The sequence below is a fragment of the Tasmannia lanceolata genome, unplaced genomic scaffold (genome assembly GCF_043159265.1).
Source record: "Tasmannia lanceolata isolate RefF3 unplaced genomic scaffold, GAP_Taslan_0.1 ptg000015l, whole genome shotgun sequence".
NCBI lineage: Eukaryota > Viridiplantae > Streptophyta > Magnoliopsida > Canellales > Winteraceae > Tasmannia > Tasmannia lanceolata.
In genome coordinates this window covers 19,594,677-19,619,398 of record NW_027518692.1, presented here as the reverse complement: position 1 = coordinate 19,619,398, position 24,722 = coordinate 19,594,677, and the positions used below count along the sequence as shown (strand labels likewise).

General features: G+C 39.6%; 1 protein-coding gene across 1 annotated transcript; it reads left to right on the top strand.

Moving 5' to 3' along the window:
* The first annotated feature begins 8,287 nt into the window (after positions 1–8,287).
* On the top strand, positions 8,288–23,582 carry LOC143845736 (2-oxoglutarate-dependent dioxygenase DAO-like). Its single transcript, XM_077354146.1, has 3 exons — positions 8,288–8,816; positions 14,338–14,653; positions 23,147–23,582. Exons 1-3 carry the CDS (start codon positions 8,488–8,490, stop codon positions 23,408–23,410), a joined length of 909 nt encoding a protein of 302 aa, XP_077210261.1. The 5' UTR covers positions 8,288–8,487; the 3' UTR covers positions 23,411–23,582.
* Positions 23,583–24,722: the final 1,140 nt, after the last annotated feature.

The following is a 24,722-nucleotide window of genomic DNA, read 5'->3' as shown; positions in this document are numbered from 1 at the left end:
CATATTGTGCGCCTCAATCGGACATCAAATGAGCCCACAGTGATAATTCGAAATTGGGTGTTTTTTTGGAATTTTCTGAATTTTTTCTGAATTTTCTACTGTTTGGGAAAGACAATGAACAATAACGGGCAGATGGGCCGCGCGGGCCTGTTAAGGATCCATTAAGCATCCGCGCACTGTTTGCCCACCAGACTTGGCCCAAACTGGCCCAAATTTGTCTTTGACTCAGTTTGGCCAATTTTTGTGATATTTTTTGCCGGATTATAGTGGTTCTGGGGCTTTTGCACCCTTTTGAATCCATATTTGGGGTCGGTTTTGGCATTTGGGATTTGTATCATATAGGTACAGTGTAAATTCAGAAACTTTTGATTTTTCAAGTTGGTTTTTGAGTCAAATATTTTAGGGTTTTAGACCGGAGTAAAACTGGTTCCAAACGTTTTCCAACCCTCTAAACCCATTTTTGCTATTCATTTTGCCATTTGAGCACTGTATAATACACGTATAGTGTATTTTTAACACTTTTTGACTTTATAAATTTGGTTTTGAGTCAAAAGTTTTGGAGTTTTGGGCTCGGATTAGACTGGTTCCTAAAGTTTTAGACCGTTCTGGACCCATTTTAGGGGTCAGTTTTAGTATTTGAGTACTGCATAATATAGTGACAGTGCAACTTCAAAAAACTTTTGATTTTATAAGTGTGATTTTAAATCAAAGTTTGGAGGTTTGGGGCTAAGGTTAGATCAGTTCCAAGGGTTTTGGACCCTTTTAAAATCATCTATGTTTTCAGTTTCGACATTTGAACACTATTTGATATGAGTCCAATAATCTTTATTACTTTTTGGGCTTTTAAAGTGTGTTTTGAGTTTGATTATGATTCCAAACTCTTAAGGAACTTAATCAAATGCCATAGGGCACTAATTTTTAATGAATTTGTTACTGATTTATTATTTTAATTAAGTCAGTTGACTCGTATGGTTTCAAATTTATTAAAAGACCGTAATGTTGTTTATATGCGTTTGTGTGTTGTGGCACGGCCCAACGGACGACCCACAATGACATGTCTGATGTTTCGTCTTGGTCACATTTTTTGTGCTTTTTGTGATTCTGGCAATCTAACTAATTTTTCCTTAAGATAGATTGACTGAGTATTGTATGTGAGAACTAATTGTGTGCCGTGGCACGGCCCAACGGACGACCCACGGTGATACACCGGTGTCTCTTCATAATCATGATATTGTGTTTTCTACAGTAGAAACCAATTCTGCATCGTGGCACGGCCCAACGGACGGCCCACGATGGCATATATGTTATCTAATTAGAAGCACACTTATGTATCATCATGATTTTATACATTTTAGTCATTCTTTTCAGTTGGATTGATTAAAATCGTGGATTGGGTTAATTAAACTTCATTTGTGGATTGAATATGTGTTATAAGAAGTGAGCATGTTTGGAACTTCAAGTCTGTGTCTGTGATATTGAAGTTGTTGGTATCTTATGTCTTTTTTAGATACCGATTATGCTGAGTACTTTAGTGGGTCAGAAACCTTAGCAAGTGATGGAATAGATCTGCATAATTCAAGACTACAAAAGGCTAGACTATGCGCCATTGAATGACGGGCTCACTAAACCCACATCTAAAAGATGCTTATGAATAGTGAAAGTTCATTGTTAGTATCAATCTAGTAGTAATGGTAGACCTCCATTTTTTTATGCAATTCGGGATGTTTTTAAGACTCGAAAATGCAAGGGAGTTCTTGAATGTAGTTAGTGAATATTTTAGAGGATCATTTGAAGCATTTGCAAATACCCTTATGATGTATTTTAATAACCTTAAAGTATATTCACCAAAGTTGTAGTTTTGAGCACATTTTGAAAGGCTTTAGATTCAGAACCTTGGTTGTGCTCACTTTACGACACACCTCTTGGTTATTCTAAATGGCAACATTAGAGTCCCGAAGACATAGACGTTAGCATTATCAAAAAAAAAAAGTGAACTTGGTATCAAGTGCCATTATCTTGAATACTAAATGACACATAAAGTATGGATCCCTTAAGTTCGATGGGCTTGGAATTAATACCATGTCTTTGTATATTATGATTCCTATTTAGTAAGTACTACAGAAAAGATTTGTGAATAGATTAAGGCATTACTATTGACAAACATAGAGAGATCATTCTCGTATTCTCAATACTATCTCTGTTCTGCCTTTTTTTTGGTGATACCAGTGCTAATTCAGTATTTTGGAATTGTTCTAGTGCCCCGAAGGATTCTGTAGGAGTTGCTAGGTGCAACCAATTGTGTATTCCTTATATTCGTAATAAATAACATTTTTATGTTTAGTTTTGGAAAAAGAGGGTTTATTGTTATATTGTTATTTTATTATGGCGAGTTAGAGGCAAGGTTCAATATATGTCATCTTGTAATTTTTATTTCTGTCAATAAAATTAAAGGTGCACCCGGGTTTCTAGATAAATTCCCGGTTAAAAAGAATATTAATCATCCTCCTAATAGGAAGACATGTTTATACGTTGATCTTCACTCACTCATATTTTCGTAGAAAAATATCATTTCTTTGATAGTGATTAAGCTCTATGACCATAAGTTACAATTTCATAGATTATCTTAAAGTATTTAAGGGTTTTAGGTTCTGTTGGTTGACCCATAGTACGTATATTGTCGGGATTAAATGTGCCAAGACTTCTAAAGGATGGTGACCTTAACGGGAGTGTAGTGTCTTTAGTAAAATCACCTTTAAGGAGAACCAGATTGTAATATTGGTACTGGTGATCCAAGAGCAGGTGGTACCAATGCTCGTTGGAACATCAAAAGGCACATATAAGTTAACAACCTACCTTATAGATGTTTTGGTGGTGACGATTACCGAACAATCCTTGATATGGTCACATTAAGTGAGAATGTCAACCTTTGCTAATGACTATATGTCTTTCTGAGTGGGTGAGAAATGACTAAGTAATTTCATTTCTTTCAGTCAAGCACTAATGAGCAATTAAGAAACTCAATGGCTCGAAGCCATGAAAGAAGAGTTTCTCTCAATGAAACCTTGTCGAAAACTTAAGAGTCAAGCCATTTGGCTGTATATGGGTCTTTACGACTAAAAGAGACTTCCATACGTGGAATTAAGAGATATAAAGAAAATTTGATTGCAAAGGCTTCACTCGGAAAGAAACAATAAGAATACTTTCTCTCATGTTTTAAGAAATATTCTTTTGGAATGGCCATGAAGTTTGTAACTCGTTGTGATCTAGAGTTACAATAAATGATTATAAAAGTGACTTTCTTAAAAGGTGACTCATTTGAGGTTATCTATAACTTGAAGGTTTTGAGGCTAAGGAAAGAGGCACATAGTCTTTAGACTTAGAGATTCTGCTTAAGGTTTAGAGCAGACTTCTTGACAATAGTACATAAAGTTTCATTTAGTACTCTATGTTAGATTGTAAGGAATTGTCACAGAATAATGGATATATCTTAAAGTCAGTGGGAGTAATATTATCTTCCTCGTGTTATGTGTTGATGTTATACTACTTGCTAGTAGTACTTGGCCATATTCAGTGATATTCATACAAAAGAATTCAGGTGAAGCATCTTACATGATAGGAGTTTAGGTTCACCTAGTTGGGACTCGAGGATTGCTGAGATTGCAGAAAGCCTATATTGGTATAGTCCTTTAAGTATTGAACATGGATAAATTACTCCATTTGTAGTGTTCCTATAGTTAAGGGTGATATATTCAGTTAGTTCCAAGGTCCCAAGATCGATTCATTATAGGAGCAGATAAAGAGGTTCCCTAATAGTTCCGTAATTGGGGGTCTAGTGAATGTTTAAATCTCCACCTATCTGTGTATAACCTATATGGTGTGCAAATTTAGAAAGTACCAATGTTATTTATGTATGGATCATTGGAAATTTGCCAAAAGGTTATACATTGTCTGTAATGGACTAAAGGTTTAATGCTCACATAAAGTAAATGAGATAACCATAGTGTGATTGGTTAATCTAATTTTAACTGTTGTCAGAACACCTAGAGTTATGCTCTAGTATATTTTGCAGAAAGTCCTAAATCGTGGAAGAATGTCAGATTGACACTCGGTTGTTTCCACCTTGGGTGCGGAGTTTATTGTGTACTTCAAGGCCTTGTACTATGCCTTGAAGTCGCGGAATTTTGTCTCAGGGTTTTATCTTGTTGATAGTCGACAAGTTACTGAGAATGTATTGTGATAATTCCGCTGCGGTTTTACAATTCCAAGAACGACAAATCAAGTAATGGGATCAATGTATTAACATATTGTCGTGAGGAAGTTAAGAATCAGTGTGTATCTGAAGATTACATAAGCACCGCACTTATGTTGGCGGATCCTTTGACTGAAGGCTTGTCACCAAAGCTCTTCAGAGAGCATGTAGCGCGCATAAGGTTGGTTGACACTTTTGATAGCATGTGACAGTGGGAGTCTGCATTAGGTATTGAGATACACTGTTGTGATCACATTTTATTTTATGATTCTGATATATATTATTTTCTACCGCTCCATTTTGTGCACATTACATGAATGGATTGTGAGTAAGAGATAGAATGTCTATAGACTGTTTTGGATCATATTTACATCTTATGCATGTATGCGTTTACATTCATGTTGGTAAGTATTACTAATGATATAATCATGGGGTAGGCTATTGGGTAGAGTTGGTGACCCATTGGTTACATGGTTTATTGTTAGTAGTTTTTGTTGAACGGAATGTTTTATTTATTACTTAACTGACTTAAAGATATAATTCTTATGTATGGCACAAAGATCTTGCTGGCCAAGTGGGAGAATGTTAGGATTTAATCCTAACGGTGGATGTGGCCTAAGCAAGATCAACGGCCGAGATCATTTTAGTTAGTTAAGTGTTTAAATAATAAGATGTATCCCTTTATTGTGAAAGGGTATATTTGGAACAGGTTTAAACAAAGAGACGTTTGAGAGAAGGGTCAGCGTGATGAGGATTTGCATCCCTTCCCTCAAACGTCTATAAGAGAAGCCTCCGGTCCCTGCTTGTACACAATTAATCTTTTCCATTCTCTGTGAATCCACGTCTAAGAGAAGAGGAAAACAGTCCCCATCACTGTCTGTTGTGGAACATAGAGATATACCGGAGTTGAACCATTTCAAGAGACAACAAGACAATATCCATGGCTTCTGGTATGTTCTTTTACTATTTCAATTTCAATCTATATGGTTAACTGTGATTTTCTCAAAGTTGGACCGCCAAAGATCCGTTGCCCGTGTTCCTTTTATGATGAACACTTACAGTTTCAACTATATTTCTAATATAATTCTCTCTTCCTTCTCTTAAGAGCCACTAGTCAACAACAACAGGGTATCTAGGGCAGGTGCTGCCTAGAGCATAATGGGCCCATCTGGGGTTGTTCTCCATGACATAGTGCAAGTGGGGTTTTTTTTTTTAAATCGTTGGATAGGCTAGCTATTCTCCATTGACAATGAGAACAGCTCCAACGCACGGGGTACAGCCACAATGACTGACAATCACAATAATAGCATCGCTTATCTAAGAATAGTTAACAAACTCATTAGTTAAATATTTATCCAATATGATTGACAACTCATCAATGACTCATAGGCATAACTAAAGAATTGATTGCAGAATTAAGTAAGAAATTTAATTCTTATTTATTCCCTGTTTGTTTAAGATTATGGAAACCGATTGTGAGTGCCTAACTGATTATTGGACTCGAAATTACGTTCAAATTTGAGTCCAATAATAGGTTTAGCACTCATAATCAGTTGCCATAATCTAAAACAAACATCGCTTAATTTTAAAATATGATGATAAATATGACATTTCAAAAATATGTAAACCGCGTAGTGTAGTGGATTAGCGTGTTTGACTTGTTAAATTGCACCCCCTATAGGATAATTTGCACCACTGTAAGTCTGTAACGTGAATTAACATTTTTTTTAACGTTTCAAAGGGGTGCGAATTTATCATCGCCCTGGAAAAAATATTATTCCCGTGTTTAAAATGATTTTATCGCAAAAATAGGGAGATGATTTTCACCCCCCCACCCCCCCACCCAAGGATAATGCGCCCCCTGTTTAACGTCATTTGTGGGTAGGGGTGTAAACAAGCCGAGCTTGGCCAGGCTCGGCTCGGCTCGTTAAGCTCAAAAGCTCAGCTCCGGCTCGGCTCGGCCCTTATCGAGCTCAGGTTATATTAAATTCACACCCCTCATCTTCCCTGGACAGCCCTATCTAGTGTAATTTGATTACTCTTTTTACACTAGGGGGTGGTCAAAGTAACAAATGGGATTCCAAAAAAGAAGTGACATATTTTGCCTCCCCCTTTCACTCCCTAGACAACCTTTTAGTGTATATATTAATATATAATATATATATTTAAATATATTAAATTCTTAATGACCCTTAACGAGCCGAGCTGAGCCGAACCTGGCCTAACTCGGGCTCGGCTCATTAAGCTTAACGAGCCTGGCCAACCGGCTCGGCTCGTTAAGGATTCGAGCCGAGCTTGAGCGAGCTTCCGAGCCCGAGCCAAAATTAACACCCTTATTTGTAGGGCAGACTTTAAGCTTTTTGGGGGCGGCGCATTATCCTATGTGGGGGGTGGGGGCGAAAAAATCATCGCCTAGAAAATATAGCACTTTATGACAGGATCTTTTTTTGTAATTTCAAGAATAATCCGTGCCATTTCCGTCCATTTACTATCAGCTCAACAAAGCAACACTAACCCGGCCTCACAAGGAATCAAATTTACCAGATTACTCCTCTTTCGTATCAAAATAACGAAATTAACCTACACCTCTTTTCCCTTTTAAAACCCTGTAAACCCGGCAAAGAAGAAGAAGTACAGAAAAAAAAAAAATTCTCCCCTTTCCCCCCTTTCTTGTTCCGATCCTTTTATTTTCTTCAGCTCATGGAAACTGAAATCCCAATAATAGATCTAAAAGACTTTCCAAGTCAATTATCAAAACTTATAGAAGCCTGTGAAGAATGGGGGTGTTTTCGGATCATCAATCATAAAATCCCCGAAGAGTTGTTATTAGAAATGAAAAGGGTCGTGAGATCTCTCTTTGACCTTCCGCCGGAGATTAAACGCCGGAATACTGGGGCAATCGCCAGTAGTGGCTACGTGGCACTCAGTCCTCAGAGTCCCATTTGCGAAGCTTTTGGCCTTTATGATGTCAATTCTTCTAACGCTGTTGAAGCTTTCTGTACGCAGTTGAACGCCACCCCTTGCCAGAGGTTTTTTTTTTTTTTTTTGGCCCTTTTACTTTGTCTTTTGTTTTCGAATCTTGGTTTTCTGATTTCTATAGGTAACTGATATTGGCACTGAATTATTTTAATAGTTGCACTAACTTACCTTGTCTTTTATTATTTAAGAGCTGTAAAAAGTTATTAGTACACTTACCAAAAAGGTGTCAAATACTCAAATGTTAATTAGAAAATAAAACGACAAGGTAAGTTAGTGCAATTATTAAAACATTGCAGTGCCAATATTAGTTGTCTGATATCGACAGAGTTTTGACTTGCAGTCTCTTTGGCTCTGTTTGGTTAGATGAGATTTTAGTGGAAGTAGTAGTCAACAAGGAGGTGGCAAGGGTGGGATATGTGTAGACTTGTCTGAGAAGATTAGAGGGAATTTTGGTAGTGTGTTTGGTTAGATGTCAAAGCATGTGAGAGAATGGAAGGGTGTCATTAACAAAATAAATAGTAGAAGAGAGAGAAAGAGGAGAGAGAAAGATAAATTGCACCCCCTGTAGGATAATTCACACCACTGTAACGTGATTTATATGGCAGACTTTAAGGCTTTTTTGACGTTTCAACTTTCAACGGGTGCGAATTTATCATCGCCCCGGAAAAAATATTATTCCCCGCGTTTAAAATGATTTTTATCCCAAAAATAAGGAGATGATTCTTTCACCCTGCCTTACGATAATGCGCCCCCTGTTAACGTCATTTACTCATTTGTGGGCAGACTTTAAGCTTTTTTGGGGGCGGCGCATTATCTTATACGTAGGGCCGAGGGGGGGGGGGGGGGGGCGGCTAAAAAACATAGGACTTTATGACGGGATCTTTTCTTAGGGGATGATATTTTCACCCCCCGACATTATAGTGTGATTTGATGTGAACAGTGGGCAACTTTAACTCTTTTTGACGTCAAACCACACTATCAGGGGGAGTGAAAATATCATCGCCCTTTTTTTATTTTCAAGAATAATCCGTGCCATTTCCGTGCATTGACTATCAGCTCAACAAAGCAACACTAAGCCGGCCTCACAAGGAATCAAATTTACCAGATTACTCCTTTTTCGTACCAAAATAACGAAATTAACCTTCACCTCTTTCCCCTTTTTAAACCCTGTAAACCCGGCAAAGAAGAAGAAGTACAGAAAAAAATAATTCTCCCCTTTCCCCCCTTTCTTGTTCCGATCCTTTTATTTTCTTCAGCTGATGGAAACTGAAATCCCAATAATAGATCTAAAAGACTTTCCAAGTCAATTATCAAAACTTATAGAAGCCTGTGAAGAATGGGGGTGTTTTCGGATCATCAATCATAAAATCCCCGAAGAGTTGTTATTAGAAATGAAAAGGGTCGTGAGATCTCTCTTTGACCTTCCGCCGGAGATTAAACGCCGGAATACTGGGGCAATCGCCAGTAGTGGATACGTGGCACTCAGTCCTCAGAGTCCCATTTGCGAAGCTTTTGGCCTTTATGATGTCAATTCTTCTAACGCTGTTGAAGCTTTCTGTACGCAGTTGAACGCCACCCCTTGCCAGAGGTTTTTTTTTTTTTTTTTGGCCCTTTTACTTTGTCTTTTGTTTTCGAATCTTGGTTTTCTGATTTCTATAGGTAACTGATATTGGCACTGAATTATTTTAATAGTTGCACTAACTTACCTTGTCTTTTATTATTTAAGAGCTGTAAAAAGTTATTAGTACACTTACCAAAAAGGTGTCAAATACTCAAATGTTAATTAGAAAATAAAACGACAAGGTAAGTTAGTGCAATTATTAAAACATTGCAGTGCCAATATTAGTTGTCTGATATCTACAGAGTTTTGAGTTGCAGTCTCTTTCAGGAGTTAGTTTTGCCACCTACTGTTTTTTGTCACTTTCGCCTCTTTTCTTTATTTGAGTGCTTCGATTAAGACGTTGTTGTGTTACGGAGTTTCTAACAGTTGTCCTTGTGAAACAAATCATTAATAATCATTTTTTTCATGAAAAAAAAAAGGGCGCTGATATCCCCCGCCCTGACGGCTGGCTAACGTTTTCCCACCATTTGACCGCTCTCTCTCTCTCTCTCTCTCTCTCTCTCTCTCTCTCTCTCTCTCCACACACACAACAGGAACAGTTGGTGGGCGTAACAGAAACCGTTGGTGGAATGGTGGGCCTATCTTTGAACAACGTAGGCCCCGCCTATACCACACCATAGGATAATCCAAACCGTCCATTTGACGGGCCATAAACGTAAATAGGTTCCGTCTCAAAATATTATTTCCATAGGCTGATCCTAGCCCTCCAATCTAAATAGAAACTACATCTTATGCAACCTCTATAGATTGTAGGGTTGTGATCATCCTACGGAAATGATTTTTCGGGCACAACCTATTTACATCGTGGCCCATCAAATGGAGGGCTCGGATCATCCTATGGTCTGGACGGTACACTTCATTTTCAAAAATATGGGTGGGGCCTAAATTGGTACGAACCACACCATAGGATGATCCAAACCATGGACGGCGTGGATCATCCTATGTTGTGGACGGTACGCTTCAATTTGAAAAATATTGGTGGGGCCTACGATTGGGCCTACCATGGACGGCTTGGATCGTCCTATGCTGTGGACGGGCCTTAATGTTACTTTACGACCAACTCCATAGAATGATCCAAACCATTCGTTTGATGGGCCACAATGTAAATAGGTTGTGCCCAAAAAATCATTTCCATAGGATGATCACAACCCTACAATCTATAGAGGTTGCATAAGATGTAGTTTCTATTTAGATCGGAGGGCTAGGATCAGCCTATGGAAATGATATTTTGGGATGCAACCTATTTCTGTTTATGGCCCATCAAATGGACGGTTTGGATTGTCCTATGGTGTGGTATGGGCGAGGCCTACGTTGTTCAAAGATGGGCCCACCATTCCACCAACGGTTTCTGTTGGGCCCACCAATTGTTCCTGTTTTGTGTGTGTGGAGAGAGAGAGAGAGAGAGAGAGAGAGAGAGAGACCGGTCAAATGGTGGGAAAGTGACATATACGTTAAATCCTAATGTTTAACATTAGCCAGCCCCTTATTTTTTTTATGAATTTGCATAGAGACTCCCTTGACACAAGTATGTCTTCTTATATTTAGGGAAAAATACACTTAGACCCCCTTGGTTTCTGACACATTCAACTTAACCACTAAAGTTTATGGTTTCATTGGGTTTTTTTAACTGGACGGAGCTGATGGCGTGGGGAAAAAGACCAAAATGCCCTTGTATTCCCCAACTGAAAATTAGGGTTTTCATACTTGAAAACTAAAAATTGGGATTTGATTTAAACCCTTGTTGATTTATCAACATAGACCCTCCATTTAGGAGTTTTATTTGTCTTCATTCACATCATTATAATGATTTGCACAAAAACCCAAATGTTTTAGGGCTTTATTTTTTGTTTTTATCAAAGTTTTTTTTCTTGAAATGTGGGTATGATGTAGCCATGGGGTGGGATTCGATTGTCTGTGGTGGAGGCGACGGCGGTGGCCGGAGATGACGGCGGCGGCGGTGGCCGAAGGTGGCGACGAAGGCGGTGGCCGGAGGGGCAACGACGGCAATGGGAAATGGCGTAACCTTCATCCCTCTGCAAATGAGGGTATTTCTGTCCTCAAAATATTAACCATGGTTAGTTTTAGTCTTTCCGTCAGGTTAAACTGACGAACAGTTGACGGATGGGGTGTACTTGTCACGTTTTGAAACCACATGAGGTCTACTTGTAACTTTTTAAACTTTAGGGGTTAAGTTGAATGTGTCAGAAACCATAGTGGAATTTGAATGCGGAAGATGGCTTCTTGGAAAAATTGTTTCCTGATGTTTGGCTACCATGATTTTTTTTGTTGGGGTTCCACGCAAAAGCAAATAGTCCCACATCAAATAAGCGAAATGGATGGGGATGGGTATAAGCATGGTTTTAAATTTCGACCGAAATTTCGGATTTCGGTTACCGAAACGTTCCGAAACCGAAATAGCTGAAATTTACAAAATTTCTTTCGAAATTTCGTTAATTTCGGCAAAATTTGTTGAAAAATATTAATTTTTATTCTTTTACAAAGTTTCGATCGAAATCACCAAAATTTTGGTCGAAATTTCTATCCAAAAAACCGTTGTTTCGAGCGCGTGTACCAATTTTCGACTGAAATTTTGGTTTCGGATAAGTCCGAAATTTTAGCCGAAACCGAAATTTAAAACCATGGTTATAAGGGAATGGGCACCCTCCCCCTAAAGGCTAGCTTTTAGGGCTGAGTTCTACCCGGTTAAATTCCCTACATTTTTTAATAATAAATCAGTGTCTCCAAGTGGGGCATGAAGTGGCTAAAAATCAAGAAACATAAAACATAGAAAACCAAACGTGCCCCAAAATGACTTTTTTGTCCATTTTTTCTGTGAACTTTCTTTTCCCTTGATCCATAGCCCTATGGGGTCCCACATTTTTCTGAAGGAATGCAAGGGGGGTTTCAAATACAGGTAAGCCCCCTCTTGTTTAATGATTCTACTTCAAGCCATACATTTGTTTGAAGTAAAGGCCATGAAAATCTTTAAATTATATAAGCCTTCACGAAGGGGTACGAATAACAAACAGGGGAACTATACACAAATGTTTACAAGATAAAGAGGTTAGAGTGGTCTGATACCTGAGACTTTTGGTATATAGCTCCATCAATAGTAAATTCGAATAGATGAATTGTTTGGATAACCAGAAGTCAGCCTTATACTTTTGCCCGCATTTACATCACACATAGTCGGCCCTCTAATAATTAATATTGCTGGTGACTACATTTTAATATAAAGTATTAAAGAGTATTAATTATTAGATATGTCCCCTACTCCCCTTACCCTTAGTCAGGTGGCACTTCCTCCTTCCTTCTTCCAACTCTCTGTCCTTGTCATGTCTATGTTCCTGGTGCACCGAGTTTTATGTATGTTTGTATGGTAAGAAGGGCATCTGATGACCTCCTACTGCCACTAGCAGGCAGCAAGAGTATGGTGTTGTTGCCTACTGCCCTGCATCTGTTATTGGTGCCACCACCACTGCTACGCCAGATTCCATAGCTGCAACGATCACCACAATGGATTCTACTGAATATATTGAAGAACATTTCCTATGTACCTACATAAAGTATGAGCTTACATATAGTATGTAATTTGAACAACATTTCCTAAGAAAATATTCTCATATATCTTATATATCACTGGGATTTTTCTATTTAAGTATTCGAAATAAGAGAGCACAAACTATCGACGTAAGATTCCTAGTCTGAGTAATAAGATATAAGAGCCCAAGCCATTAAGAAAAGATATTAAGAAATTATAAAGGGAAATGATGTCAGCCCAACCATGCTTTAATAGTTGCTCAAAGACAGGTCGCCTTTTCCTTTTTAATTGGTTTGTAAGAGCTTTTGGGAACTGTAATTGTTAGTGATTTTGCATTTTCAAAATCATGTATATTACATGTTTTAGTGTTTTGGAAAATGTTTTATCAAAGCGTTTGGGAAAAAGAAAATGTTTTCTTGGAAATATTTGCTTTTACAAAAGGATGTAGAAGTGTAGTTGAAAAGATAGTTCCACATCGGATGAGAGAAAAGAAAGAGAAGGGCTTATAAAGCACTACCTTTTCTAACTCTTGTTGATTGCACATTGGGTTGAACCCATGGTTGGACCCGCGGGACGGTGCAACGCACCGTTCGCACACGCGCGCGCGCGGCGTGGGCAATGGGCTATAGGGCGCATAGTGGCGCTTTATTGGCGCTTTTTTAGGCGCACTTTGCACTTCGCACGTACGCAACGTCGCGAGGAGCGATTGGAGCCTTTAATTTTTCCAGATTTGATCTGCACCGTTGGATCAAGATGAAGGTGGACCGGTCGGATGGGTGGGTCAAATGGTTCGCAGGCCCATCAAGCCGAATGGTTCAGTTGGGTTGGGCTTCGGTTCGGGCCTAACGGTGGGCCCGTTTCGGTTCGGGCCTAACGGTCGGCCCAACGGGCCCATGACTCCAACGGTCAAAGGGTGTGATCAAATGGGTTGTGTCCCTTTCCCCAACGGTCATGTGCCAAGGGGGTGCGATCCACACCATAGATGGTTGATCTAACGATGACTGGGTTGGAGAGAGGTTTTACTCAAGCCAACAGTCACATCTAGGATCGATCAGGACCGTTCAATATCAATGGGTGCGATCTAACGGTCAGATTTCAAACATTCTGGAAAGGTGCCCTGTAGAGGTGTTTTTCACACTGAAAAGACACCAGATGGTCTATAAAAATGTGCAAACTTCAATCATTTCAGATAGAAATCGAATTGGCAATTCTGACTGATTTTACACTCTCTTCTACACTCCTACAAAAATCCCCAAGTATTTCTACATACTGTTTTTCTTTTCTTTATTGTTCTAGATACTGTTTTTCTGCAGAAACAGAATCTAGAGATTTCTCTAAGGCTTGAAATTTCGGAAGGGCATTTCGGGTTTGATTCCGCTAGTGCTACGCGTCATCAAACATTAGTAGGGCTTCCCTACTAGGCTTCATTGTATCTTGGAGGCAATTCGCGGATCCCCTTTGCACACTACTAGTGGGGGCGAATCTTGTCTTAAGGAAAGTGATATCACGCCTTGAAGCAACAAGTTTCTGTTTTCTATCATCAACAGTACCCTCAACAAATTTTCCAACAGTAATAACCCTTGACAACTCTTTAAATATTAAAAGACACGACATGCGAGCACAATTATCAAAACACGGTGGTGCTGATATCATTTCCCATTATAAATTTATGGAGTACTAATTATTAGAGTGCCAACTGTAACTCCTCTTTCATTGGGTGGTGTGTGACCATAGCTAGCAAAACATATAATCGCAAAAAATGTAGAGACAAAAAAAGGTGTTTATAGGTAAAATCCCAAAAATTAAAGGCCTGAAAACAGAGCCTGATTATCAAGTGGGATAGCTTGCACACTAGAGTCAGTTTAAACTTTAAAGTAGAAAATGATGGTGAGTTAATGACTTTATGCATTTTGAAGAAACTATGTTTCACCATGTCTCACTTGGCAGAGAAACAATCAAGTCATATTCTTATGAATTGCACGAGCTAGCAATGGACATTGGGCGCAAGATAGCAGAGGGCATGGGTTTGAGCTGTGATTTGTTTAAGGGATGGCCATGCCAGTTCAGGATAAACAAGTACCACTTTACGGAAGAAACTGTAGGCTCCTCTGGAATTACCATGCACACGGACTCTGGGTTTCTAACTCTACTTCATGAAGATGATTGTATTGGTGGTCTAGAAGTTATGGACAAAAAGGGTGAATTCATTGCTGTTGATCCTGTCCCAGGCTCTCTATTTGTCAACATAGGCGATACTGCAAAGGTAACTGAAAATTATACTGAACTTCTAATTTCTCTTCATCAGTTGATACGGTTATAAGAACAGCTACTTTAGTACCACTAGTAACAATGTGGGCCCACTGTGTTTCTGGCTGATGGAGATAAGTTATCTACTCATCAATTAGATACACTAATCCCATATGTATGTATGTATGTATGTATGTATGTATGTATCTATGTATGTATAAGTGTATGTATGAGTGTGTGTGTGTGTGTGTGGTTATAGAATTTTCTACTTACGGGAAGAGTAAATAGCTTATTTTCTGCTTCATGTAACTTCAAACAGCAAGGTCAGGGTAGTTGTATAGTAGAGAAATATGAGGTATCTAGTGTTAGAATCAGAGCTGCAACACAGTTCACATTTCTGAACTGTGCTGCTGAGGAATTCTGGGTATTTGTTTGAGGTTTGAGGGGAAATTATGTTTATCTGAGTCAAAAATGTCTGCGCATTTGCACATATGGGTGATGAAGGCATGGAGCAATGGTCGATTCTGCAATGTGAACCACCGTGCCAGTGCAAGGAAGCAGTGATACATTTATCGGTTGCAATGCTTCTCCTGGGGCCAAGGGAGGAAACAGTGGAGGCACCACCAGAGTTCATGAATCCGGACATTCCTCGCTTCTACCTCCCTTTCAAATTTGAAGACTACCGAAAGCTCCAACTCTCCACGGGATTTACATGCCTGTTCACACTCAACTCTCAAGAAACTTAGCTGCTAAAGATGCCTTGAAAAAAAATAGTGTCTTTTACCAGGAGACACCAATTATAGTATATGGGCTGTCTGGTTCGTATTTCAGATAAACATGTACGCCCTACTTCTAGTAGCTACTTTGACCTTAATGCCCAAGGTTGGTTGTCTCAAACAAAGTTAAAGATTTAACTAGTAGGTTTATTTTCTATATCACAATGGAGAGATGAACACCGAATCATGTGCTAGGCACCCGGATTGAAGAAAAGATGAGATTGGGGCGTTACGGGATGTATGAAGACGGAGGAGGCGTCGATGAATTCTGCTGCCCCGGTGTTAAAATGATGGAAAAAAAAATGCAGAGAAGGGGAGAGAGAGAGAGAGAGAGAGAGAGAGAGAGAGAGAGAGAGAGTCCTTCTTCTTCATCTTCTCCCCAACACTATCTGTTATTGGTGATGGTGGAGGGAAGGAGAAGGTAGAGAAACAAGCCCCAAGTACAGTTGAAAGAGCCATAGGGCTAACAACCTCTACAAGCCCTTGGAGCAAGATCAGATCATTGATAAATGTTGCTTTGATGAATTTTCGCCCACCAGATTCAAAGACTAATGGGTATCAGAGATTACTACATCCGCTGTCGGGAGATTCCCCTGGCGGCTCCAGGCTCAGATCCTATTGGGGAGCAGACGTTTTGCAGCTATGGTCTTAATCTGGATCACGTGGCATAGCAATTTCTTGTATGTGTAAACTGTGGATATTCTGCAATTGAGGTATTTTAATCTTTGGGTATTCTCAACATTTGCTGCTGAAGGTCGCTAATTTTATTAAGTCAAGGCGAAGGGCTGCCAAGGTCTTTCTGGCCCCCTCCTCGTTCCCACTCAGGATCCTTGGGAAGTATTGAGGAATGGGCCACTAAGTTGAGACGGTTGGAGTTTGGAGCCCGTAAGATCCCTGGACGAAGAGCTTCCAAGTTTCACAGAAAGGGGCCGTCGAACGGAAGCGATTGGATGTGCCCGCAATGCCAGTATAGAAACTTCGGGTTGCGAATCTCCTGCAGAAAATGCTCTGGGCCAAAATTGCAGTCAGTCCTGGCCAAAGTTTGGAGACCCAAGCCACCCAATCCTCCGGAAATAAATCTTGCTGATGAGCATCCAGTAATAGACGTTCCGTCTGACCTGGTGATGGAGAGGAACAGAATGCTTAAAAATTGCCTTATTGGAGCTCTAAAAAATAATACATGGCTTTTGGAAGACATCTGGGCCAAACGTTGTTGGGGCCTTCCTCGGCTGAAAAAGCCGTTTTCCATTAGTTCTTCGGAGGTCCTGTTCTGTTTTGAATCGGAGTCCCAGGCCACCTCCATCCTCGGGCGTGGCGGGGATGCTTTGGGGGATATGCTCTCCCTCCTCAAATTTTGGTTCCATGCCTTTAATATTGGCGCTAGAACCATTAGAGTCAGGTTTTATGATATCCCTCTCCATGCCTAGTCCTTATCTACCATTGAAGCCCTTGGCCAATCTTTGGGTCAGGTTTCTCAAGTCCAATTATTTCTTAACCACGACCACTGTCTGGACTTTGCATCTGCAGTAATTCTCTCGCCTCAGTGGAACTCTCTACCTGCATTAATCAACCTTCAGGTTGACTCGAACATTTATTTGGTTAAAGTTAAGGCGGTGAGTGAGGAATGCTTTAATTGCGTTAGTGTGTCGGAAATTTGGGGATCTAAGTGTTAAGAATTCTGAGCATTTTTTAGAGCTGGAAAATCAAGCCGCCGGAGAGAAATCCCCGGAGTTGGTGGAAATAAAGGATGCTGATGGTATCCCTGATGTAAATCCCGAGGCGGATAGTGTAAGTAGTAGGGAGCCGTTGGTAGACCCACCTGCTCATTTTGAATTGCCCTCTGGCGACTCTCCTGCTTTGCCTCCCAAGTCTAGGAGGTCTGATAGCAGAAAAGTGACCCTGCGGAATTCGAAGATTTGGCGTGGAAAAGGGGGCCATCAAAAAACCTTAAATGCTGCATTAATTGGGGCTTTGGGAAAGGCCAATCGGAAAAATCTTTCTGACACCTTTGTTCTGCAGTCGATGGAGGACAAGAGAGTTTTTAAATTAAAAAACAGATTTTCCGATAGGGATAAAAAGAAAAAAGGACAATAGACGTGGAATTCAAAATTGATGGAAGATTATGGAAACATGGAGCATGCTGGTCCATCCCGGTCCCACAAGCAATCTTAGTTTTGAAAAGGGGGTCTATGCGTTTAAAGTCAAAATCTGAAGCCCGCCTATTGGCAACCAGAGGTGGTCTCTCTTTGTTTATGTAAGCCCAATGGTTCACACCTTGGCAATCTTCTATGTTTTGATGATTCCAAACTCAAGTTGATTTGTGTTGTATTTCTAATGTGTTTGATGTGTAAGTGCATGTGTTGGAAATTCAAGCAATCAAACACAAAAGTCAAGGACATTGCATGGATCGGGGCATGAACCAAATTGAGAAGATCATTTGAAGCCAAAGGAAGATGAAGGCTCGGAGTATTTCATGATCACCTCGTGAAGCCAAAATTATGGAAGAGATGATCCATGGTGACAATGAAGACTTGAAGAGATGAAGATATTGAAGAAATCGAGTGTTTATCAAGTCTTAGAATGTAAAAGTCCAATCCTTAGCTTAGTACATATGAGAGGACCAAGGAGCACTTAACAAGCTTTAAACATACTCTATTAGGGTCCTAAAACATGATAAATATCTTGGGACAACCCCTAGAGAACATACTCAAAAGATAGAAATGATTGGCTTTAATAGAAAGATCTCATCATTTCCATTCAAATCGAGTAGAAGAAAGTCAAAATCCGATAAGAAACGAGGGAGATATGAATTTTACAAAACTAGCTGAAAACTGCATTTTGTTGAAATTCTAGCAGGCCTACAACGGGCTACCCACCCACCGCGGTCGACTGCCGCTGGTGTACTGGAAATAACCATTGGGGCGCAACGGCTAGTTCTAAAATTTGCGCAGAATTACAGTTTTGCCCCTTTAACAACCAGTTTTGATCATAGGCTATATATATGAGTTTCCTAACCCTCCAAATTAGATTTTCACACACCAAAACTTCATTGGAACATATCTAAGTGTGAGGAAACCTCCTTGAGCCTCTTGTGAGCTATTTGTTAAGGATTTAGCATAGAACTTCATTGTATATCCTTGAGAATTGTTTTGTGTGCACTTGAGAGATTGATTTTGCTTTTGAAGAGGCATTTGTATTTTCATTTTCTTTTGATTATACTTGTAAACGGCGAGTGGTGGTAGAGACGCAGAGCCATCTCTCCAACACAAAGACAAGTGTGATGGAGTCGCAGAGCCATCTCCACAGAGGCAAGTGAAGGAGACGGAGAGCCTTTGTCCGGATTATAATTAGGTTGATTCTCCTCCGTTAAGGGAATCGGATAGTGAAGCCATCGAAGTTTTCGGTGGAGTGGACGCAGGCCTTGGCGTTGATCCTCGGACCGAACCACTTTAAAATCCGGTGCACTCTCTCTTGACTCTATCTCTCTTTATCTTTGTATGATTGTGCACTTGTGTTTTTATCTTCAATGTGCCTAAGGTTTTAATTTGCCGTTGTTTTTAGTTTCCACATTTTATTTGGTAAAAGTTTTTGAAGCCAATTCACCCCCCCCCCCCTTCCCCCCTCCCCTCTCTTGGGTTGCCATCACCCCTGGGATTTTAGTTTAGAAGAGGTCCGCTAAGTGGTCTCAGAAAAAAGGAAGTTAAGAAGAGCAATTTTGTAGTGAAAGTCCAAGACTACCTGCAAGAGGTTGAGAACTTGTCTACTTCGGGTACGTCGGGGGACGAAGGTTCAATGCGTAGGAAGAGGAACTGCACCCAAGATATTACGTTCGAAGTAAACGACCTAGAATTATTAAAAGAATTGGAATATAATAAGAAACTAGCCAGAAAGGAATCCCCAACTCCAAGAGAAGTTACTTTGAGTATCCTAAGAAAGCAGTGGAAACAGTCCAATTCGAAAGTTAATGATTCTATGGAATCCCCCAGCAGCCCATTGGGTAAGAAATTGTTTCAGGAAGCCTCTGCGCCTCTGTTCAATTCCCCCCAATTCATGGAGGCTTTGGAAGAGGAGAGGCGCCTTCGTCGGTTTCGTTGGGAAGAAGGGAAGGTCGCGGAGATTAGGAGGTTAGAAAAGATGAAGGAGGGTTCGCAGGAAGATCCTGTATCGCGCGACTCGCTAAATCATGAGGTCAGTGAATTAGTCAGAGAACGTTTCTGCGTGGAAGAGAACGTCAAAAGAAAAGGAATATTGGTGGAAAATGATTTACCGTTGCGGGAGGACCAAGAAAATCCATCGGAGGCCTTTGAAGATATGTTATCAATTGGGGATGTATTCGGAATAAGATATGAGGAAAACTACGAAGCAACTAAAGCAATGTTTGAATCCATGGCCAAAAGGGACCTGAGAGAGAAAAAGGAAAAGGAGGTCATAAAGAAGAAGAGGGGAGGGGAGACAGGTAATTAGTGTGTTTCTAAAGAAGCTTTAAGAGGTTTTCGAGTATGAATCCAATTTAGTAGGTGAATTATTCAATTGTTTTCGTAGTGTTCCTCATATGGCTCAAGAGATTGCTGGTAAGGATATTGGTCCTTGTAGAGGATGGTACTTTTGACGGAAGGGTTCCCTTTTTTGGATTGGGAGTGAAGTTGTCCAGATGATATATATTCTGTTTATTGGGGTCATTAAAATCCCTTTGGAATGACAATGTGAGCAAATTAAACGACTAAGCTTGATTGACTTTTGGTTGTTCGCTTTATGAGGCATTTTTCTATGGTTGTCATTTAGTTGAACTGACCGACCGAGATGTTGTACTAAAATATTCTAAGAAAAAGAAACAGGAATGAATGAAACAAGGTAAATCTTCATCAAGCTTTCAATTCCTCAGCCTTTTTGGTGGCCATGGCAAAGGTGGAGTATCAGTATTGACGGAGAGTCCATTTTGCTTCGATAGCTCCGGATAATTCACCATCGGAGGCCTATGGAGTTAAGGATAAATACCTTTTTAGTTTGATAGAAAAGTTGTAGCCCCATTCTTAGTTGACTTTTGTAGTAGAATTGGAAGGAGGGCTAAGTAGCGTTATTACTTTTTGAAATGGCATGTAATTCTGAAGTCTACACTCCTTATGATTCAGGAGTGTTCCCTTGAACAGATGTTTTTGTAAAATGTAAGATGGGACCCCTGGTCCCCACTGTAACTCTTACAAATACATTGTTGGACTCGAAATTTTACAAAAAATGGCATAATAGTAAAATTCCTTTTTTAAAAAAAAACGAAGATAAAAAAAAGAAAAGAGTGGTTATACGTTACGTTATGCTATCCCTAAAATAAAGGGATATACACACAAAAAAACACTTAAATGAAAAGGAGAAAATTCCTAAATCTACTAAAGTTTAAACTTTTGCGAGAATCACCCACTTTAAAAAAGAGGTTACGTAACTCCCCACAAAAGGGTAAGTGATCATGGAATCTTGGATAAGGTATGGGGTGACACCCACAGCGGCTCCAAAAAGAGAAAGTAGAGATCGTAAAATTAAAGATAAGGGATGAGTTGGCAGTAACCAACTAGTCTAAGTAATCTCTATAAATAGAAGAAAGGTCCCTTTGAGAAAGGGGGATCTGATCCAATCCTGGCGAGAAAAAGCTACGTAAAGGAGATCGGATCTTGGCGAAAGAAAAGCTACGTGAAGAAAAGGAGGAGAAAGAAAGGTGAGAAGAGTTTACTGGCTTCTTTTTTTTCTTTTTTTTCTTTGCAAGCTTTTCCCAAAAGATGCCAGAAAGGAGATAAGAAGAAGACTTTTCTCCTTCAGGAGAAAGAGGAAAATCCCTTTAGAGGATCTCTCTCTAAAGGTCTCTTTTCAGAGACTCCCCAAAGGTAGAAGGCCCTTCTCCTCCAGGAGAAGGATGATAAAGATGAAGGCTCCAAAAAAGAAAGACGGAGGAAAATCCCTTTTGAGAATCTTTCTCTTAAGGTCCCTTTAGGATCTCTTCTCAGAGACTCCCTAAAGGGAGAAGACCCTTTCTCTTCTGGGAGAAAGATGATAAAGACGGCGGTTTTTCCCAAAAGATAGAAGACGGTGGTTTCTCCAAAAGAAAGAAGACCTTTCTCCTTCTGGAGAAAGAAGAAAATCCCATTAGAATCTCTTCCAGAGACTTTCTAAAGGTCCTTTTAGGATTTCTTCTCAGAGGCTCCCTAAAAAGAGAAAACATTTCTCTTCCGGGAGAAAGATGATAAAGACGGCGGTTTCCCCCAAAAGATAAAAGATGGTGGTTTCCCCGAAAGAAAATAGACCTTTCTCCTTCGGGACAAAGAAGAAAATCCCTCTACAATCTCTTCTAGAGACTTTCTAAAGGTTTCTTTAGGATCTCTTCTCAGAGACTCCCTAAAGGGAGAAGACTTTTCTCTTCCGGGAGAAAGAAGATAAAGACGGCGGTTTCCCCCAAAAGATAAAAAACGGTGGTTTCCCCAAAAGAAAGTAGACCTTTCTCCTTCGGGAGAAAAAAGAAAATCCCTTTAGAATATCTTTTCAGAGACTTTCTAAAGGTCCCTTTGGGATCTTTTCCCAGAGACTCCCTAAAGGGAGAAGTCCTTTCTCCTCTAGGAGATAGAGGACAAAGCTCGAGGAGAAAGACGACAAAACTCCAGGAGAAAGATGATAGAGACGATGGAAAATCCCTTCAGAGAGTCTTTCTCTAAAAGTCTCTTTAGGATCTCTTCCCATAGACTCCCTAAAGGTAGAAGACTTTTCTCTTCCAGACGGAAGATGACAAAGATAACATTTCCCCCAAAGGGAAAATGAAGAAAATCTCTTCCCGGACAAGGATATTCTAGTATAAAGGATCTGTTCACAAAATTCAGATCTTCTTCAAAAAATCCCTCTTTCTTGAAGACAATTAAGAAAAGTTGTACTTAGATAGGGAACCTCTTGATGAATAATCAGAAGTGTTTTCTTCTTCAAGAAATGTAATTAACGGCCAATAGAGCTGGAAGTGTACGATCCCAACCAAAATTAATAAAACCTCTTCTCGCAAGAGGGAAATTTGATCCCAATTTATTTTATGTGTGTGATTTTTTTTTTCATGCATGTGAAATTTGTTGCAAACATACATATATAAATTTTTATTGTCACCTTTCAAAAAAAAAAAAAATTCCGTATCACAATTTATATCCTCATAGGATTCTGGTACTTGGGGGGGATAATCTTAAATTACCATACTTTTCTACTCACTTTAACTTTCAACCAAAGAGGATAGCAGCGTAATGCCCCAGCTGTAATTCTTGGGAATTGAGGAATGTAGTATAAATGTCTCTTCGGAGACCCCAAAAATTATATGCATATAGTCTTGTTTGCATAAAATCTTGTACGCAAATAACGGTTATGATAGTTATCTGTCTATCTTAGTTAATGCCTTCTAAAGTGGCATTAATGTCCCATTCGCAAATAAGATTAACTTAAAATAATCTACTTTGCAATTAACAACAGATTTTGGTGGTATCCTAAGAGGCCCCTAAGTCTATGATTTTGTCAGGTAAGTCAGTTCAGCCTATATCAGAACCTGTTACAAAATGAACTTTATCCTGCAACCTCCCTCAATAGTAAGGTTTCTATAAGTCATGGTCTCTAATCTCAGTGACTCTGATGTGAATTCTTTAACTTCTTCTTGGTTGATTGTTAAGGGAAATTCTAAATTATTTGACTGAAACATATCTGCACATTTGTGAATGTGTGCGATGAAGGCATGGAGCAATGGTAGATTCTGCAACGTGAAACACCTTGTGCGATGCAAAGAAGCAGCGACACGTGTCTCGGTTGCCTTGTTTCTCCTTGGGCCAAAGAAGGACGCCGTGGATGCGCCTCCAGACTTTGTGAGTTCCAATGTCCCACGTCTCTACCTTCCATTCATCTATGAAGATTACCGAGAATTCCGACTCTTCAAGGGATTGCATGCAGGTGAAGCTCTTGCATTTTACACCACACAACAAGCTCCTACTTTGGTTTAATATCCAAGTTTCACGGCATTTATAATAAGGTTGTAACAGCTATTTACAAGCTACAACAATGTAAGTCTATTCTGCTACAAAGTAATCATCATATTCCCAAAAAATGTATGGGAGTTTCTGCTGAGCTCCTGGTAGACAGTCGTAAATCTATAGAAGCGTACTTAGCAAAGTAGCATAGAGTCTTTGGTAGAATAATCTTTTTTCCCCTTGTGGATATGGACACTGGCTTGAATAAGCTCTTCTCTTGCTAGCTCGAGGCTCTTGAAATATACTCTTGGCTGTGTAGGGTCAAACCTACAACATAGAGGAGTTGAGGTGAATGATCCAGGTGGTGTACTTACTGAGCACTTGAACAAATCTACATATTTTCACCATGGAAACTGAAGGTTTATGTGAACAAAAGATATGTCAACAACATCAAACATCCAAGGAACAGCTGTTCAAACCTTCTGGCCTATTCAACAATTCAAGAAAACTAGTAGTAATACTATCCCATGTTGTTGTTAATGGCATTTAACTGAATTCCAGTGAATGAAGCAGTTGGTCCTTTAGTAGGATTCTGCAGATTCTACCATTTAATAGAATTACCAGTTCTAAGAAACAGGGTGCCCATTAAGCATCATGTATTTTTCACTACAAGATTTAGTTTAGTAAATGGTTACCTTGTATTCTAACCTTTTCACGGAAACGATTTGATGAAACAATAGTACCCAGATGAGAACTTCAGGATGTCTAAAAGGCAATATTAAGGCTAAATCATGTGTAACTGATAATCCTTAATTATCATAATACAATGAAATTGATTCTTAAGAGACTTGGAATTATCCCGCAGGGTCCGAGTGTGCCACCCAAACAAAGTACAAAATGAACAAGTGGCTCGGGTTGATCAATGGCATATATACGTCTGTCATTGCCTGTCCTAAACTTCATTCCTCGTGAGAACATCCTTACCCACTACATACATTTTTTAGGGATAATTATCAATGTTGGATAAGGGTATGAAATGCTACATGAGCTGCTTTTGAATAACATGAGAGAAAGAACTGAATAGCAATATACTTTTAGTCCCATCTAGCTCTAAGAGATTTAATCTGATCAGATCTGTGGGATAATTCGACAGGATCTACAGGGGGAATTCTTGTAGTGGAAGCCTGATCAACATACTTGATCTTCAAGAGAAGTACCAAGATAATCTGCTAGACTGCGGAAGCCCAACTGAGCATTCTGCATATCCTGAAAAAGCTCACCATAAACATGACATGATGGCGATGAAATTCTCAAGTCATACTAATATGTGAACTCAGTGAATATC